We start from the raw sequence: 20,350 nt of genomic DNA on the forward strand, positions 1-20,350 counted from the left end.
AATCATCAGAAGTTATTATCAACAGTTATATGCCAATAAGCTAAGCAACCTAGATGAAATGGATGCATTCCTGGAAAACTATAAACTCCCAAAATTGAACCAGGAAGACATTGACAACCTGAATAGACCGATATCTGTAACAATATAGAAGCAGTGATCAAAAGCCTCCCAAAAAACAAGAGCCCAGGACCTGACGGATTCCCCGGGGAATTCTATCAAACTTTCAAAGAAGAAATAACACCTATTCTCCTGAAGCTGTTTCAAAAAATTGAAGCAGAAGGAAAACTTCCAGATTCTTTTTATGAAGCCAGCATTACCCTGATCCCCAAACCAGGCAAAGACCCCACCAAAAAGGAGAACTTCAGACCAATATCCCTGATGAATATGGATGCCAAGATTCTCAACAAGATCCTAGCAAACAGGATCCAACAGCACATTAAAAAGATTATCCACCATGACCAGGTGGGATTCATCCCTGGGTTACAAGGGTGGTTCAACATTTGCAAATCAATCAATGTGATAGAACAAATCAATTAGAGAAGAGAGGAACCACATGGTCCTCTCAATCGATGCAGAAAAAGCATTTGACAAAATCCAGCATCCGTTCCTCATTAAAACGCTTCAAAGTATAAGGATAGAGGGAACATTCTTGATCTTCATCAAATCTATCTATGAAAAACCCACAGCAAATATCATCCTCAATGGGAAAAAGCTTGCAGCCTTCCCGTTGAGATCAGGAACACGACAAGGATGCCCACTCTCATCACTCTTGTTCAACATAGTATTAGAAGTCCTAGCAGAAGCAATCAGACAACATAGAGAAATAAAAGATATCCAAATTGGCAAGGAAGAAGCCAAACTCTCTCTCTTCACAGATGACATGATTTTTTATATGGAAAACTCAAAAGACTCCACCCCCAAACTTCTAGAACTCATACAGCAATTCAGCAACATGGCAGGATACAAAGTCAATGTCCAGAAATCAGTGGCTTTCTTATACACTAACAATGAAAATACAGAAAGGCAAATTAGAGAATCGATTCCATTTACTATAGCACCAAGAACCATAAGATATCTCGGAATAAACCTAACCAAAGAGGTAAAGGATCTGTACTCAAGGAACTACAGTACACTCATGAAAGAAATGAAAGAAGACACAAAAAGATGGAAGATCATTCCTAGCTCTTGGATAGGAAGAATAAACATAGTCAAAATGTCTATACTGCCTAGAGCAATCTATACTTTTAATGCCATTCCGATCAAAATTCCATTCCAAAGAGCTGGAGCAAATAATCCTAAAATTTGTATGGAATCAGAAGAGACCCCGAATCGCTAAGGAAATATTGAAAAACAAAAATAAAACTGGCGGCATCACGTTACCTGATTTCAAGCTTTACTACAAAGCTGTGATCACCAAGACAGCATGGTACTGGCATAAAAACAGACAAATAGACCAGTGGAACAAAGTAGAGAACCCAGATATGGACCCTCAACTCTATGGTCAAATAATCTACGACAAAGCAGGAAAAAATATCCAGTGGAAAAAAGACAGTCTCTTCAATAAATGGTGCTGGGAAAACTGGACAGCTATATGTAGAAGAATGAAACTCGATGATTCTCTTACACCGTACACAAAGATAAACTCAAAATGGATAAAGGATCTCAACATGAGACAGGAATCCATCAGAATCCTAGAGGAGAACAGAGGCAGTAACCTCTTTGATGTCAGCCACAGTAACCTCTTTCAAGATATGTCTCCAAAAGCTAAGGAAACAAAAGCGAAAATGAACTTTTGGGACTTCATCAAGATCAAAAGCTTCTGCACAGCAAAGGAAACAGTCAACAAACCAAAGAGGCAACCCACGGAATGGGAGAAGATATTTGCAAATGACAGTACGGTCAAAAGACTGATATCCAGGATCTATAAAGAACTCAAACTCAACACACACAAAACAGATAAGCATGTCAAAAAATGAGCAGAAGACATGAACAGACACTTCTCCAATGAAGACATACAAATGGCTGTCAGACACATGAAAATATGTTCATCATCACTAGCCATCAGGGAGATTTAAATCAAAACCACATTGAGATACCGCCTTACACCAGTTAGAATGGCCAAAATTAGCAAGACAGGACCAACATGTGTTGGAGAGGATGTGGAGAAAGGGGAACCCTCTTACACTGTTGGTGGGAATGAAAGTTGGTGCAGCCACTTTGGAGAACAGTGTGAAGATTCCTCAAGAAATTAAAAATAGAGCTTCCCTATGACCCTGCAGTTGCACTACTGGGTATTTACTCCAAAGATACAGATGTAGTGAAGATAAGGGCCATCTGTACCCCAATGTTTATCGCAGCAATGGCCACGGTCGCCAAACTGTGGAAAGAACCAAGATGCCCTTCAAAGGATGAATGGATAAGGAAGATGTGGTCCATATACACTATGGAGTATTATGCCTCCAACAGAAAGGACGAATACCCAACTTTTGTAGCTACATGGACAGAACTGGAAGGGATTATGCTGAGTGAAATAAGTCAAGCAGAGAGAGTCAAGTATCATATGGTTTAACTTATTTGTGGAGCATAACAAATAACATGGAGGACGTGGGGAGATGGAGAGGAGAAGGGAGTTGAGGGAAATTGAAGGGGGAGTTGTACCATGAGAGACTATGGACTCTGAAAAACAATCTGAGGGTTTTGAAGGGGCGGGGGTGGGAGGTCAGAGGAACCAGGTGGTGGGTATTATGGAGGGCATGTATTGCATGGAGCACTAGGTGTGGCTCATAAACAATGAATTCTGTTACTCTGAAAAGAAATTAAATTTAAAAAAACAAAATAGAGCTACCCTACAACCCAGCAATTGTGCTACTAGTTTACCCCAAAGAAACAGATGTAGGGATAAGAAGGAGCACATGCATCCCAGTGTTCATAGCAGCAATATCCAAAATAGCCAAACTGTGGAAGGTATTGAGATGTCCTTCAAACGGATGAATGGATAAAGAAAATGTGGCTCATATACAATGAAATATTACTCAGTCCATCAGAAAAGATGAATACCTACAATTTACATCAATATAGATAGAACTGGGAGCTATTATGCTCAGTGAAATAAGTCAAGCAGAGGAAGGCAATTATCATATGGTTTCACTCATGTCTAGAATATAAGAAATAGGATAGAGGACATTAGAGGAAGGGAGGGAAAACTGAATGGGAAGAAATTAGAGGGGGAGTAAAACCATGAGATACTCTGGACACAGGGAAACAAAGTGAGGTTTGCAGATGGGGAAGAGCATGGGTGGATGGGGAAACTGGGTGATGGGCATGAACTAGGGCACGTGATTTGATGAGCACTGGTGTTATATGCAACTAATGAATCATTGAACATTATATCAAAAACAAATAATGTACTTTATGTTGGTTAATTGAACTTAAATTAAAAAAATAAAGTAATAAGAGAGATGAATTCTCTGCCCATGTGGTGTTTATATAATTATAAAGAGAGAACATAATAAAAACATGATTAAATATACATTTAGAAAAAAAAAAAACTAGTGTTGGTGAAAATGCAGAAAAATAAACCCTTGTGCACTTTGTTGGAAATGTTACCTAATATAGCCACTGTGGAAAAAATTAAAGCAGTTCCTTAAAAATTAAAAATAGATCATACAATCCATTAATTCCATTAGTGGATACTTACCCCCCAAAATGAAAACACTAATTCAAAAATATATATATATACCTATGTTTATTACAGCATTATTTACAATAGTCAAAATATGGAACAATTCAAGTGTTCATCAATAGATGAATGGACAAAGATGTGAGACACACACACACACACACACACACACACACACACACTATTACCTAGCCATAGAAAAGAATGAAATCTTGCCATTTGCAACAACATTGCATACCTAGATGTTATTATGCTAAGTGAAGTAAGTCAGCCAGAGAAAGACAAATACTATGTGATTTCACTCATAGGTGAAATTTAAGAAACAAAACAACTTAAAAAAGACAAAAAGGGGGGGGGGGGATCCAGACTCTTAAATATAGAGAACAAAATGGTGGCTGCAGAGGGGAGGTGGAGCTGGGTTAAATAGATGAGCACTAAGAAATGTACAGAATTGTTAAATCATTATATTGTACACATGAGAATAATATAACGATATGTTATTATACTTCAATTTTTTTAATCACATAATTATCCATATGAAAGCATCAACATGTAGTAAGTTCTCTAATTATACAGATACCCCAGGAGGGCCTTGGAACTCTGAGTTAGAGTCCCCCAGGTCCTCAGTGGTGGTGGGTCCCACGGGTCTGTTCTAATAATGCCCTCCACACCATGATTCTCAGTGAGAGCTGATCATCTTGAATTTGTGTTATCTGCCAAGGGAATGTTTCTATGGTTCAGAGCTACCACTGACAGATTCTCAGTTCTCTATAGAAAGCCTGAATCACCAAAGAAAATTGTTTCACCTTTCTGGAGTTTTGTCTTCCCCACCATTAATTCAAAGTAGGAAAAGCAATTTCATACAAATATACAAAAATAATTATCTGAGTTCTCTTCAATGTAAGAGAGTATGAAAACTAGCTTTAAGTTCTCTTCAATTCCTTAGGGATGAGCTAAAGCAAAAACACCTTTTCTGGAAAATTATAATTGTAGTTAAGTCCAGCTAAACAGCCTGACATCTTAAATATAATTAATGGTTGATTGACTGAAGATAGTTTATATTACTGTATTTACCACTTAATAAGCATTATGGTAATAAAAATGGAAATAAAAGGTAAAAGAATAACCCATCACCCATCATCTCAAGATATAAATCTCTCTTTCATTTCTTTTCTGTATAAAATATAAAATTTTATCATTGGAATTATAGTTTTATATTCTACTTTATGACTGCATTATTTTCATAAGATTCCTTAACATTGCTACACATTTTTTAATTATTCATTTTTATTATTAAGCTTTCATTTGAATTCCAGATAGTGGACTGTTGCTACACATTTTAAGTAAAAGTCACTTTCAAAGGATTGATACTCCATAAGGTAAAACTAACAAAATTTATTTTCCTATTTCTCTATAGCTAAGCATTTGTTTTTACACCATTTTATTCTAATATAGGCTAAACTATATAGAATATATTTATGCACACAGAGTACTGTCCTTATTAATAATTGCTTTAGCACACATTTCCAGAAATGAAACTAATAGATCAAAATGTTTTCTAAATGTTTGTTAATTTATGCAGCTACAAGCAAAGTTTGAATGTATACACAAAATTTATGTATGCAAAATTTTTGGTTTGATATTTTTTTAAAGATTTTTTTTATTTATTTATTCAACAGACAGAGATCACAAGTAGGCAGAGAGGCAGGCAGAGAGAGAGAGGGGGAAGCAGGCTCCCCACTGTGCAGAGAGCCTGATGTGGGGCTTAATCCTAGGATCAGGGCCTGAGCCCAAGGCAGAGGCTTAACCCACTGAGCTACCCAGGCACCCCTGGTTTGGTATTTAAAACAGTACTTAGGAGTTGCTGCACCTATGGTTTTATTTCAAAAATCAGCACTTGGTGTATCCTCAGCTTTTTCAACCATCTACTGTTCTAAAGGGTTTTATGGACCTGAACACTCTAGCTCTTAAACTATTCAGCTGAAGTCAGAATGGAGTTATTACTCTTGAAAACTCTCAATTCTTTCCTAACCATTTGAGTAAATGGCTTTCACTGGTGGTAAAATTAGTGTTTTCTGACTTGATTTGGGAAATGTAAACACAATGACAACTCCTGAAGACATTCTAGACTCATATGTTAGAAAACAGGCCCTTAACCAAATGAAGCTTTGGGGAATGACATTCCTTGCTTAAAATCTTGGCTCTGCTTCTTGTTAATAGTTCAGCCTTAAGAAAGTTGCTTGAATTTTCCAGACCTCCATGTGACCCACAGATGTAATTATCCATACTTTATATGGTGGTATGAAAAATCATGGCCCAATGACTGACACATGGTGGTAGGTACACAACAAATGGTAACTATTAATATTGTTGGCATTCAAAATAATAATAGAAGTGATCAAATGTCTTATAAGGCAGATTTTAAAATATCACAGTAACAAAAATATTTCAATATATATGAAAAATACAGCAATCACTCTATTTTTTTGAGATTTATTTATTTATTTTAGAAAGAGAGAGATTATGAGCAGGAAGGGCAGAGGGAGAGGGAGAGAGAATCTGGAGCAGACTCCACACCTCCACACTGAGCACATGTCTGAGACAGGACCCTATCCCACCACCCAGAGATCACAACCTGAGCTGAAACCAAGACTTGGACACTCAACCTACTGCATCACCTCAGCACCCTTAGAGTCACTGTATTTTATATAGGAGTGTTTAATCATTCACCTGTGAAGAATTCCAGTAGTAATAAATATAAGAGTTGTAGACACAAGTTCAGAAAGCTGGTAATGCCAAAATGGGAGGAGGACAATTGGAATAGGTACAAGTAAGGTAAATAATCAGGGACATATAAGCTATCATAAGCTATATAAGGCAAATTATGCAATAGAAGAATTTTTTTTTAATTTGTAATTCAAAAGCCCAGAAGTCACCATTGCTTCTATCATCATCAAAAATTATTTAGGCATTGTTTTTCAGAATAGGAAAAATATGTTAAGAACCTAGATATCTATCCACAGATGGATGGATATAGAAGACTGTGATTATACACACACACACACACACACACACACACACATACATATACATATTTTTTTTTCTCCACTATCAAAAAAATGAAATCTTATCATTTGCAACAACATGGATGGAACTAGAGGGTATTATGCTAAGCAAAATAAGTCAGTCAGATAAAGATAATTATCACATATTTCACTCATGTGTGGAATTTAAGAAATAAAACAGATGATCATAGGAGAAGGGAGGGAAAAATAAAATAAGATGAAATCAGGGAGGGAGACAAGCCGTGAGACTCTGAATCATAGGAAACAAACTAAGGGGTTGCTGGATGGGAAGGAGATGGAGAATGGGGTAATTGGGTGATGAATATTAAGGAGGGCACTTGATATAATGAGCACTGGGTGTTCTATGCAACTGATGAATCACTAAACTCTACCTCTGAAACTAATGATACTCTATATGCTAATTAACTGAATTTAAATAAACTTTTAAAATATTTAGACATTGTTTTTAAAGAAATTAAGGTTTATTGAGGGGAGAGGGGATGTATTGAAGGGCAATGGAAAACAGGCTTGTAAAGACAGTGTTTAAAATGTGTGAGTATGCAATTACAGAAGACAGAGCTGATTTTGTTACTCCCTCCTAAGCTGATCTGTCCTATTAAGAGCAAACCAAGTGGGTGCCTGGCTGACACAGTTAGTGGAACACATGACTCTTAATCTCAGGGTTGTGAGTTTGAGCCCTGTATTGGGTGTAGACATTGCTTAAAAATAAAATCTTAAAAAAAAAAAAGAACAAACCAGGGAATATATAAGTAAATGGAGAAAGCAAGATTATGACTGGATACTTCATTGTGTATATAAAGCACATTTTTTTTTAAAGATTTTATTTATTTATTTGACAGACAGAGATCACAAGTAGGCAGAGAGGCAGGCAGAGAGAGAGAGAGAGAGGAGGAAGCAGGCTCTCTGCTGAGCAGAGAGCCCGATGTGGGGCTCGATCCCAGGACCCTGGGATCATGACCTGAGCTGAAGGCAGAGGCTTTAACCCACTGAGCCACCCAGGCGCCCCATAAAGCACATTTTTTAACCCTTTCACCCAACTGATGTTTAGATTGCTTCCATATCTTCACTATTGTGAAGAATGCTGCAATGAACACAGGAGTACAGGTGTCTCTTCAAGATCCTAACTTCAGATACCTATGTGGCTTAGTTGGTTGTGACTGCCTTCACCTCAGGTCATATCTCAGGGCCCTGGGATCAAATCCCACACTGGGCTCCCCTTGTTCTTCGGGGAGCCCGCTTCTCCCTCTCACTCTATCTACCACTCCACCTGCTTGTGCTCTCTCTCTGTCTGTCAAATAAATAAATAAATAAATATTTTTTTATAAAGATCCTAATTTCAATTCCTTTGGATAAATACTTAGAAATGTTTTTGCTGGGTCATAGGAGCTGGGGGTGAGGATGGAGATGTTGGTCAAGAGACATAGGTTTCCGTTATGCAAGATCAATAAATTCTGCAGTTCTAATGAATAATGGTAACTATAGGTAACAATATTGCTACTTAGCTAATTAGCTTGATTGTGGTGATCATTTCACAATGTATAAATATATAAAATCATCAAATTGTGCACCTTAAATATATACAGTAGTTTTTGAGAAGACTGGCTGGACATAAGCTTTTTTATTACCAGCCCAAGGAGACTCTGGAATGCACCAAAACAGCCTTCTCATCAGGTAACTTGGACTTTTCATATGCAGAGAACTGGATCATATGATCTTGTGGCATATTGTCTTGTGATTCCTACCAGACTAGAACAGCTCGAGGATGTAGTCCATGACTCAAAATACAAGTCCAGTCTTGGAGACACTTAATAAGCGTTGTTGGATACACAAAGAGTAAGATCATATATGAAGACCAGAGGTACCAGGGAGAATCAAGTACAAAGCAGTAAACAGGGATTTCCCTGATGTTAGTCATAGCCTTACACATAAGTCAGGTATAGGTGGGTTATTCAGGGGTACTATTCAGTGGGTAGAGAGCAGTATGCCTGAAGCCTGTTAAAGCACTTTCATCTCACTAACAGTTCCTGGATCTCAGGTTAGTTCATGATGATGAAGACTGAGGTTAGCTGAAGCTGAGGATAGAAGAACCATAATAAAGTAAGAAGAAATATGAGGGAATAGAGAAAGCATAGCAAAGAAAAACTGACTTCATGGTCTTAGCTATGGTGCTGCGCATAGCACTTTAAATATAAAGGAAATTTTGACAATGAGGCTGAACAAAAAGGTCATGCACTTTGGGAAAATAAACTCATATTATTTCATTTCCCACTCAAAATCCATGGTGACATCAGTGTGCATAGATACCACAGTTGCTGGATGTGCCTTCTCTGGTAGAGTAGTAGAGCAGTGGTCAGTGAAGCACAGAAATTAGCCTGCTGAGTTCTATGCTTGGTGAAGGAAAAGATTCTTTCTCCAGGGCCCTCCGCTTACACGCTCTCCAGGATTATTTGAGCACTTGGAACCTTGCAACAGTCAAGATCTCAATATATAAATGCTAAAAGAAAAATGCAATGGTTGCTATTCGATCTCATAGGATCAAAAGTATAATGTTTGACAAGTAACTTCCAGCTCTAGGAGTCAGAAGACCAACATTGCATCAGGCTAGGATCAGTAGAGAATAAATGTGCTTTGAATGAGTAAGGGCAAGAATGAATGAATAAGAATTCTTCCACAACAAAATAGGTTTTGATCTGGTTAAAATATGAATAAAATTGGCAGATGGGGGAGCCATTTCTGATCCCAAAGTCAGTACTCCTGGACAAAATCTTTTTCTTTTGGAGCCTCAATTTCCATCTCTGCAAAATGGGATAATAGCATTCACCTCACTCTGTTGGTGATTAATGGAGATTATAAATTCTGAGAACACAACAATCTTATCTTTGAGATCTGTGCATATGCAATAGCAGCAGCAAACATTTGACTCTCTGACATACAACTGCCTAAAGAAAAAGTGAAGTAATCGAAGAATGAGATATTGGATGTGGACCATATTTTGTAATCTTTTTTATAATCTTCAGAGAGAATGTTTCATTTATTGTTTAGAACACAGATATCTAATTAATTTTGTTGAGAAATATACCAACTTCATTGTTTTCACTCAATTCAATCCAAAGTATCAGCTTCTTAGGCCTGTGTAGACATAACCACCAAATAGCCATGTTGTGAAAGGATCTGTGCACATTAACATAGCCAAAATTCCTATACTATCAAGGGCTGGCAGAGTGCACATAGTACATTCTGGCCACGTGGTCGACCAAGGAGGTCATAGCTTCACCATGACACATACCTGGGATCATACCCCATGACAACCTTAAACACTAAGCTAGTTAACCTTCTGAATTTTTGTTTTTTCCTCTGTACAATAATGATCTATTATCATTTTTGTTATATTAGTATGAGGATGAATTGAGATAATGTGTTAAATGCTTAATACAAAATGGGAGATAAAGAAATATTAGTTTGCTTCCCATTGTGATTACTTTTAGAACTGAGGAACAAAAACCCATTAGGGCAATAGGACCAAAAAAAGTTATAACTAAAATCAAATTCAGTAGATATTTTGAAGGAAGGGAAGATAGGAGGGAGGAAGAGAGATAGAAATGTTGAAGGGAAGAAGGGAGGAAAGAAGGGAGATGTGTTTTTTCACATCTCTGTGACTGGGGAACAGTTTCCCCCAGACACAGAGATGAGCTATGTTGATCTAACCAATGGTGTCTAAGCCCGCCCACAAATACCCTGTGTATATGGAGCTTTGAAACACCAGTGTGGGGGCCCTAGAGCCCCTGTATACACTGCATTATGGGTGAGGAAGTATTCACGTCTTTTTCCATAGGAGCCACCACTTGTCCAGAAACCATGAACTTTATCTCAGACCTTGACACTTGCGTTTATTTAGAATTCTTTTCAATCTATATCATGTCTCCTTTCTGAAGCTACTTAATGGCCTGCACAGAAAACCTTGGGCAATGCTTAGGTGCCATCAAGGATAGAATCACTGGCTGTCCATTTTGGAAAACATCCTGTCCAACTTCAGGGCCTCAGGTGTCTGCACAGGTAAGGAGCTTGCTCCCCCATTTGTAAAGAATTCCAAAGGATGAGAAGCCACAGCATTCTTCAATCAGTTATTTTAGAAGACAGCAACATATCCACTGGGGCATCCTATTTTATATCCATTAATCATAAGGACTTTGTTAAAGTGCTAGTGTAGGAGAACTAAGAAGTGTGGTTAATTGCCCTCCATCGTCTTTTCTCCTGATGGTACATAACAAGTTTCTTTAGATGTTTCCTAGGTGGAAACATCTAGGAAACATCTAAAGAAACATCTATTTAGCACAGTCTACAAATCACTCAGCTTATAGTTAAAGTAGGTCTACAAACTGGCATTTCTACAACTTATCAGTTGAGTTACACTGGCTTTTCATGGCCAGCTGAGCACCAGTTTTAAAGAGGTGAGATTTTAGAGAGCTGTCAGAATGTTGTCAAAACAAAATGACATGGTGCAACAAGTAGTGGCTTCTGGTTAGACTGGATTTGAACCCTCCATTCTTGTGTCTGTTATCTCTGAATCTTGGATTTTTACTCTATAAAATGCAGATAATATGCCTACCTAGAACACATGTATTTAGCACACTAAGCACAGTTCTGGCACATAGCAGCCTAGTGGGTAAAACTATTAAAACCATTTGTGTATCCAGATGAAATCCCAACACCATGTTAAGTTGTGGAACAAAGAGAGTCTTTTCTCTCCCCCAGCCACTCCAACCCCCTGACCTGTCTCAACAGGTAACAAAAGTGCTCACAGGTCAAGACACTCTCCTTGTCTCCCCAGCACTGAGTTCAGATTTTGCCTGTGGCTACAGAATGTCAAATAAGTCAGCAGAACTTTGGGTTGTTCATCCGTAAATCAAGCCAACAGCAAGAGACCACATGGCGGCAGTTTTACTCTCAAAGAGTCTGAGTCACATCCATGAAAGCCCACCACCACCCCGTGTAATAAAAGAAAAATACCTGCCAGTGCTTCTGTGCACATCTCACAAACCTAACTACTCACCTGAAGAATTTGCTGTTTGTGCCAAGCTGTCCACTGCTTAGGAAACACCTATGTCTCTTTGGATCCTATGACATCCAGGCTAAGGTGGTTTTGATGCTCTAACTAGATGTGAATTTTCACTGCTTAATTTTCACTACTTTAAAAGCACCTCCTTTAGTGAACTGTATGAGCTTTGGTCTTTCCCTTCACTTCTATCATGAGTCATGTTCATTCACTTAATCATTCAACAACACAGCACCAATCTTGGCACTATGGACATTTGGGGCTGGTTAATGTTCTGTTCGGGGGCTATCCTGCGCGCTGTAGGATGTTTAGCAGAATCCCTGGCTTCTTCTCACTATACACCAACCCTTCTTCTGAGTTATAAGAACCAAAACTGTCTTCAGCCATTGACAAATATCCCTGGGTTCAGGGAGGCAAAATCACCCTGGTTGACAGTCTGTGTGCTAGAAGGGTTCTCAAACTTTAGCAAACACTGAACCAACTGGAGGTCTTGTTAAAGCAGTTCTGAGCGACTACCCAGTGTTTCTGATTTGATAGTTCTCTGTGGGTTCTCAGGATTTGCATTTTGATGAAGCAGCTGATGCTACTGATCTAGAAACCACATTCTGGTCTAAGGAGATCTGGGTGTCAACAGTTGGCATATCTGTCATTCCTCTGTGAAATCCCTATTCAGTGTTTCCAGATTAGTCTGCAGATTAGAATCACCTGGAAGCCTTTTAAGCCTTCCGAAGATCTGAACATATCACAGACCAATTAAATCACTAATTCTGAAGATGAGGCATGTACATTAGTATTTTTGGAATCTCCTCAGATAACTCTGATGTGCAGATTTGGGGGCCAAATCTAAATGCCATTACATTATCTGGGATTTGAAGTTTGGGGGCTAAGTAACGTGTCATCCCAGCACGCATATCCTGTAAGTGTCAAAAAGAGTTACATCATGAGCACTGATCTATGAAGGACTGCAATCATACTCTTTGGGTAAGAAAATAGGGCAAATTCAGTTACAAAAGCTTTGCAGTCACAGCATTCTGAAGTGGATAAAGGAGAGTGAGAAACAGGCAGCAGCTCACCCTATTTATAGTAAAGGTGATTAAGGTATGCTGTGGAAAACAGGCTCTAAGGAGGAAATGGGAAACTTTCAGAGGTGTCTTGTTGAAAGGAGATGGATGTATGGACTCAGCTTTCACAGACTTCCATGTGGACTCCCCAGGGGATTGTTTCATTTCTGAGCCACAACGTGGAGCCCTGGAAGGACATGGAAGAAGGAGAAAAGTCAACAAGAGACAGTGTCTTGATGGAAACTGCACATTGGGACAATGTGAGGTGAGTGAGGGAAAGTTGGGAGGTCAAGAAAGGGGGAAGTAATTTAAAACCGTCGCCCCCATTCATGCAGCCCATTTGACAATGGGCAATTCCACAACTCTGTCAAATTTTCCACCATTTAAAATCTCTGACAATCTGACAGTTGTTTGATTTGGGGGTTTTTGTTTTTTGTTTTTGTTTTTATGCAGAGTCTTTCTCCATAAATGAGATATCTTGAATTATAAAAACCAAGGCTGTGCTTTACTTTAAAAAGAAAAAAAAAACAGTTAAACTGTAGGGGGATAGAAAATATCATACCATTACAGATAAATCATAGAATAGAGAAGAAAGACTAGTTCTAGAAATATCTGACAACATAAAGTATGTTGTTTACATTAAAGATCCCTTTTTTGTTAATTTTAGTGGTTTTTTGATGCCTGCTGTGTACTAGTTCAGAGCTACACAAGCTAGAGGTAGCAGGAATAGAAAAACATATCCTCTTCCTCCAGCCTAATATATTCACCCTAAATAATTATTCTGAGACATGCACACACATGTACTTCATACACTGCAATGCAAATGTGTGTGTGTGTGTGTCTGTGTGTCTGTGTGTCTGTGTGTGTGTTAATAATGAGAAACTGCTGCAAAAAGAAAAATCAATAGTGCCAGGACAATCAATAATTTCTAAGAACCATTGCTTATGCACAGCCCCACAAAGGGGTATTGAACTCAGTTGGCAATACCAAAAACAGCCACATAGGTAATCGTGTTTATGTGGGCGCAGTTGTGTTTTCTTTCATTTATTCACCACACACATCCCATAAGCATTGACCAGGGACCATGCGAAGTGTTTTCTGTGGAGAAATATAACACAAGGAAAGGACAGAGTCCTTAGTCATAAGTAATACTCAGTCTAGGTTTTCAGTGGAGAAGCCCTCCCCATCACAACAAACACAACCCCTTCCAAGATTTCTGAGAATAAAATTTGTAGAAGGGAAATCTCCAAGTGGGAGAGACTAGGAGCTCTTTGCAGGTGAGTACAATTATCGACAGTATGATTATTTTTGCAAAACTAATTTGTTTAAGTGAGGAAGGGAAGTATCCTAATATTTACTGAATACCTATTATGCAAAAGGCACAACCTCAACATTTTTCTAATTCAATACTCACAACAACCCTGAGAAGCAAGTATCATGACCCCATTTTATAGAAAGAGATAAGCAGAGGCTCGGGGTCATAAAAGTGGTAATAAGAGTTGTGGTGTTAATAGCAGCTGACAAACCGGTGTGTAATTCCTGCCTAGCTGTACCCCAAGCACTCTACAGGTATTAACCACTTAATGCCTCAAACAGATCTAACAATTCTGAGACAAGGAGCTTGAAGCTGAGTAGTCTAAGTTGTAGAGGTAGTGAAGCTGGGTCTTGAACCCAAGCAACCTAACTCTAGAGACTAGATCCTTAATCGCAATGGCTTGAACTTAGTAAAATCTGCAAAGGACATTCAGACAACTCTGGGTCAAATGATTACAGATTGAAAACATGTGAGTTCCTTTTCTCTTTTATTTGCCTTGGTGGAAAAGGAAGCAAAGGAAAGAAAAGTAACTGATAATAATGCCCTAGGAAAGAGGTCTCCAGTCAGAGGTGATTTTTCCCAGCAGGGAACATTTGGCAATGTCTGCAGACATTTTTTTTTTTTTTTGTCACAACTGGGAGGGAGTACTATTGGCATCTAGTGGGACAGTCTAGAGATGTTGCTGAATACACTGCGGTGCACAGGATAGCCTCTTATAGCAAACAATTATCCATAGGAAAATGCCATTTGTGCCAAGCCTGAGGAAGCCTGCTCTAGAAGTTAGGAGGATTTGGGATCTGTCCTGGAAGTTCAAAAATGTGTTGACCAAGGGTCATACTATGTATGGATAAAATTGGGGTGATGGATGAGGTTTCCTCCAGATGTAAAATCTAGTGGTTATGATACTTTTGAGACACCAAACAATACAAGCTGTGTCTGCAAGATGACAAAACGGGGGAAACATGAGACAATTCTCTTAAGGGGAATGTTTTCAAATGCACCCAGAGTCTCGTTTTATGTCATGTTATGGTGAAGTGAATAGATCAGGAGATGATTGCCATTAAAAAGGTAATTTTCTACAGTTCCCAAGAGGAGGAAGCATGCCACACTATGCAGTGCCCTAGAGGGAAGGAAGCATCAGGGTTGGTCAGGACGCAAAATGAATGAGGAGAAAGCACACGCAAAAGCTTTTACATAATTTCTGTAGGAAGGACTGGGTAAGGCACAGATGAGCAGGTTTAGGATTTGATAGTTAGAATAATTTTGGTGGGCTTTGATCCACAGGTGTTGTCTCTAGTTGTCTGGAACCTGTCCCTAGGATGATTATGGCAGAGGGATATTGTTCCAGACTGATAAATGGAGGCAGAAGAGGGTATGTGCTCAGGATTGATTCATTTTCACACCAAAGACATTATCCACTGCAAGTTGTTTATCATCTTTATGAATTAGCACCCTTAAGAGGAACAGTCCCTTCCCAGGGACTGAAAGACCCCAAGATGTCAAAGCATCATAAAATACAGAAAATAGATGCAAAAAAAAAAAAAAGAAAAAAAGAAAATAGATGCAGTATATCACATCTTCACTAAAAGCTCATCTTGAATGTTTCAGTTTAACAGCATTAACTTCTTGTGCTCAGCTCGAGAAAGAAGCTTTGGGATGGGCCCTGCTATACTCTGAACACATTTGATTCATCACTAAGGAATCCGTATAACCTGGCATGAGCATCCTGGAAATGGTGAAGTTTAAGGTGATAGATAAGATGGGTCCCTTGGCATAGCAAGAAATGCCAGGATGAGCATTGAGGAAAACCTTTTCCTAGCATGGCTACCTGAGCCCTATTTGCGGGACCTAGGCAAGCACTGGATTCTAAGCTCCTTCAGAAGCTATGGGCAGTGAATCTCAACTCAGACCATATGTCAGACTAGCCTGGGAGACTTAAGAAGCATGGGTGCTCAAGGCCCACTCCCAGAAATTTGTTTCAGGGAAACTGGAAATGCAGATCACCCATAGATTGCATGACTCTGCTGGTGAATCTGAAGGACATGCAGATTAGGGCCACAGTCTGTCACATCTCTGACATGTGGTACCTCTACAACACTTACATACCCCTCTAGGCCAGTGACCCAATGGTGTCAACCAGCTCCAACATTCTCTCATATTCTGAACTCATATGGGAACATGGGGAAATTCATTTTATTTATCTTCATTCTCTCCATCTAAGTCATTTGGTATCTCAAGCCCAGAAATATGAGCTAGAATTCGAAACATTCCCTAGGATTTGGGATCCTAGAACCAAGGAAGCCAGCAGGCCACAAAGTCTGGGAATTTGCCTGGTGGGCAGATCTCTGCTGGCTCTCTTGCAGTGGTGCATTTGGTCTGAGCTCATCCCCTCATCCATACTTTTTTTTTTTTAAAGATTTTATTTATTTACTTGACAGAGAGAGAGATCACAAGTAGGCAGAGAGTCAGGCAGAGAGAGAGGGGGAAGCAGGCTCTCTGCTCAGCAGGGATGCTGAGGCAGATGTGGGGCTCGATCCCAGGACCCTGAGATCATGACCCGAGCTGAAGGCAGCAGCTTAATCCACTGAGCCACCCAGGTGCCCCTCATCCATACTTTCTAAAACTGCCTTTGGGTAACTTCTTTCTCATCATAGCTTAATTTGATGTCCATTGAAATTGACATTACCTCAACAAAAGTAATTTGAAAAAGGAGAACTTTAAGGAAGATACTTCCAGGGGCAACTACCAAAACTGGTTTACATACTCATGAAGTTCACAGGTTAATACTTACAAAGAGGCCTATTCTCTATCAAACAAGTTCATAAGGGATCTTACTAAGGTAATAGACTGCTATAGCAAATCCATTGAAATGAGGTCATAGCATGAGGATAAGGACAACATACTGCCAAAAATCTTCCTAAGAGCAGTTACTGCATCTGAGCACAAAGGGCATGTTTAGGACGCCTGGGGGTCAAGATGACAAGGTCAAGATGGCACTGCACAGCCATGTTAACTGATAAAATGTACCCTGTCAGCCACCATCAAGGCAGTCAGCTATTTCTAAGAAAAATTCATCACATGGATCCTCACGTATCTACAATGAGAATTTTGAACCACATAACTCACATATTTGTGGATCTAGTCCTTAGACTTGGCATGAAAGTGTTTGTTTTTGAAAATTTGTCCTGTGTGCATATTTACTTATTTGTTGACTTAATTATTGGAAACACTGCTAAGCATGTGTATTCCACAAAACACGGGGTGTTCTAATGTGCTGTGGTTCTTTTTCTAGCTTTTTAAGATGGAAACTTTGATCATTGGTTTTCAGTCTTTCCTCCTTTTTTAACACAGGTATTTTATGTTAGAAGTTCCCTTCTGAGCTTTGTTTTGGCTGCATGCCAAGTCTTTTATAGTGGTTTTCATCATGAAATAATGCCAAGCCTATAAAATTTTGCAAGAATATGAGGAAGAATTCCCACAGCCCCTGTGCCAGCTTTACTTAATTGTTGCCCTTTGCTGTTTTCATCCATCACCCCTCTCTAACTCAGAGTGGATGCTTCTGAGCCATTGGTGAGTTTGTTTCCTTCCTCCCCACAGTGAGTCTTGGCAGGAGACAGGCAGAGGGCCCTGGAACCACTCCTCCACCATCGGCTTTGTCCTCACAAGCCTTTTTAATGAGAGTCCGATTCACCTGTTCCTCTTCAGCATGGTTGTGATAATCTACACACTAGCCATGGCTGGCAACACTGCCATGGTCTTCCTGATCTGGGCTGATGCCCGGCTCCACACACCCATGTATTTCCTCCTCAGCCAGCTGTCATTCCTGGACATCTTCTTCACCTCAGTCACTGTCCCCAAGATGATAGCAGGCTTCCTTTTTGGCTGGACTAGCATCTCATTTGTGGGCTGTGGGGCACAAATGTTTTTCTTCATGTTCCTTGGGGCTGCTGAGTGCCTCCTGCTGGCCCTCATGGCCTATGACCGCTATGTGGCCATCTGCAACCCTCTGCGCTACCCATCACTCATGAGTCGCCAGACCTGTCTGCTCATGGTGGCTGCCTCCTGGCTGGGAGGGTCCCTCAATGCCTCTATCCAGACAGCAATGACCCTGCAGTTCCCCTATTGTGGCTCAAGAAGGATTGCACACTTTTTCTGTGAAGTACCTTCACTGCTGAGGCTGGCCTGTGCTGACACAGCTGCCTATGAGCAAGTCCTCTTTGTGACAGGTGTGGTGGTCCTTCTGGTGCCCATTGCCTTCATCACCACCTCCTATGCCCTCATTCTGGCAGCAGTGCTTAGGATGCATTCTGTGGAGGGGCGTCAGAAGGCCCTAGCCACCTGTTCCTCCCACTTAACAGTTGTCAACCTCTTCTATGGGCCCCTCGTGTATACCTATATGTTACCCGCATCTTACCACTCTCCTGGCCAGGATGATGTAGTGTCTGTCTTTTATACAGTCCTCACACCCATGCTGAACCCCATCATCTACAGTCTCAGGAATAAGGAAGTGACAGGAGCAATGAAGAAGGTGATAGGGAAGTGTGGGGTGGGTAGGACTGCTTAAAACTCAGGAGAGATAGTTCTCCTCCTCTAGGATGTCACTGTGGCTCCAGGAGTCTATTCTAGGATTTCCTTCTGAGATGAGTAGTCAAGAGTCCCAAATCTACATGAAGGCAAGTGAGAGCGGTTGCCCCTCATTCCCTTACAGCTGCTGCCCTCCTCTTCAGAGAGTTGTCCAGACTGTCAGTGTCCACTTCTCACTCCTATCCCCCACCTCAACAAACTCCAATCTGGCTTCTTTCCAACCATCCCTTGTTCAAAATAGCAATCATTCAAGATCTCTGTGTCACTAAGTGTCCAAAGGCATCTCTTCTCTCCAAAAGATCCCCAAAGTCCTTCATCTTCAGCTATTTTCCCAAACATCCTTCATCCATCTCCTCCAGCTACACTGGCCCTCTTGCTGTTGATCGGAATATCTAAGCACAATTCTAGCTTGTGGTTCTTCAACACAGGTTTCCTGATGCCTGGGTGCTTTCCTTCACATTTTTGCATGATTTTCTCCTGCACTACATTTAGAAACTTTCAAATGTGATTATATCAGAGATACCTGCAATTGGCCACCCTGTCCAAAATATATCCTCACCCCATTCCACCATTTCTTTCTAAATCAATTTGCATACTTCATGGTTTTTTTTCCCGTTAGAATGTACAATTCAAGGGATTTGAGGCTTTAACTTTTAGTATTGTGCCCTCATTAATAAATATTTGTTGAATGAATGGACAAGCCCAAAGAACATTTCTTACCTAATTCCAACAGCATTGTCACTGTTATTAGTTCCTCCTTGAAAATCTTTCTTCCTTTGGTAGTGAAACCACATTTCTGGTTTTTCTCCTACTCTGGCTCACTCTTTCACATTAAGTGATAACCTGGTGCTAGACCCTTCTTTTCTCAGTCAACAGTCTCTCAAGTCTCTCTCATTCACGGTCATGGTTTCAAGTTACTACCTAACACCAAAGTCTGTCATACATATTATAGGCCATGACATGTCTCCTCCAAGCTCTTCACCACTCAACTCTACCTCAAAACCTACACTGGATGTTAGTCTCAAATTCATCATGTAAACAAACAAAGTCATGATATTCCCTTCAGGGCTGCTAACTGTCACCACCCACATCTAATCCCTCACCAAAATCTGTCCATTTGAATATCACTGCTTACGATTCCATGAGATGCAATCCTTGGGGGTGCAACTACTACCGTTATAGTCCAAAGATACAGTCATTCTTTACTTGAATGATGCAGGAATTTCCAAACAGAGCTCCCTGCCTTCTTTCTCATCCCACCCCACGTGAACAACCACAGCTTGTTTTTCCAGGATGTGTCTCTAAACACAAATCTAATCACATGCCACCAACTCCACTTCCTAACCTCCCCTGGAATCCCTTTAGCAATCCTTATTGCTGTTACATGTATCACCATCTAACATAGAAGGCAGCAGGGAGGCAAGGAGGGAGGAAAGAACAGTCCCTGGTTGCAGTCTTGTGCTGTTAGGGCCAATTTAATGTTAAAACCTGTTTAATTATTAGGGCCTGCTTAGCCAGAAGAACTCCATATTGCCTAGGTAGCCATATTATTGTTTACATCCATGGACTTCA

The 20,350-nt window shown here is 40.0% G+C and overlaps 1 protein-coding gene and 1 pseudogene across 2 annotated transcripts in view; one reads left to right on the plus strand and one right to left on the minus strand.

The window, feature by feature from the left end:
• LOC308342706 (olfactory receptor 2M2-like) overlaps window positions 1–8,488 on the minus strand; it is a 24,612-nt pseudogene extending 16,124 nt beyond the window's left edge. Inside the window, exon 1 of the transcript in view lies at window positions 8,391–8,488. The product of the transcript in view is annotated as an olfactory receptor 2M2-like (transcript). The remainder of the gene's footprint in view (window positions 1–8,390) is intronic.
• Window positions 8,489–13,076: 4,588 nt separating this feature from the next.
• LOC308342707 (olfactory receptor 2Z1-like) lies at window positions 13,077–18,758 on the plus strand (the record flags this gene model as incomplete). The annotated part of the gene is made up of 2 exons (XM_080803270.1): window positions 13,077–13,144; window positions 17,792–18,758. The coding sequence occupies 2 exons, from the start codon at window positions 13,077–13,079 to the stop codon at window positions 18,756–18,758; spliced, it is 1,035 nt and encodes a 344-aa protein (XP_080659396.1).
• Between the last annotated feature and the right edge of the window lie 1,592 nt (window positions 18,759–20,350).

The sequence above is a fragment of the Martes martes genome (genome assembly GCF_963455335.1).
Source record: "Martes martes genome assembly, chromosome: 5".
Taxonomy (NCBI): domain Eukaryota; kingdom Metazoa; phylum Chordata; class Mammalia; order Carnivora; family Mustelidae; genus Martes; species Martes martes.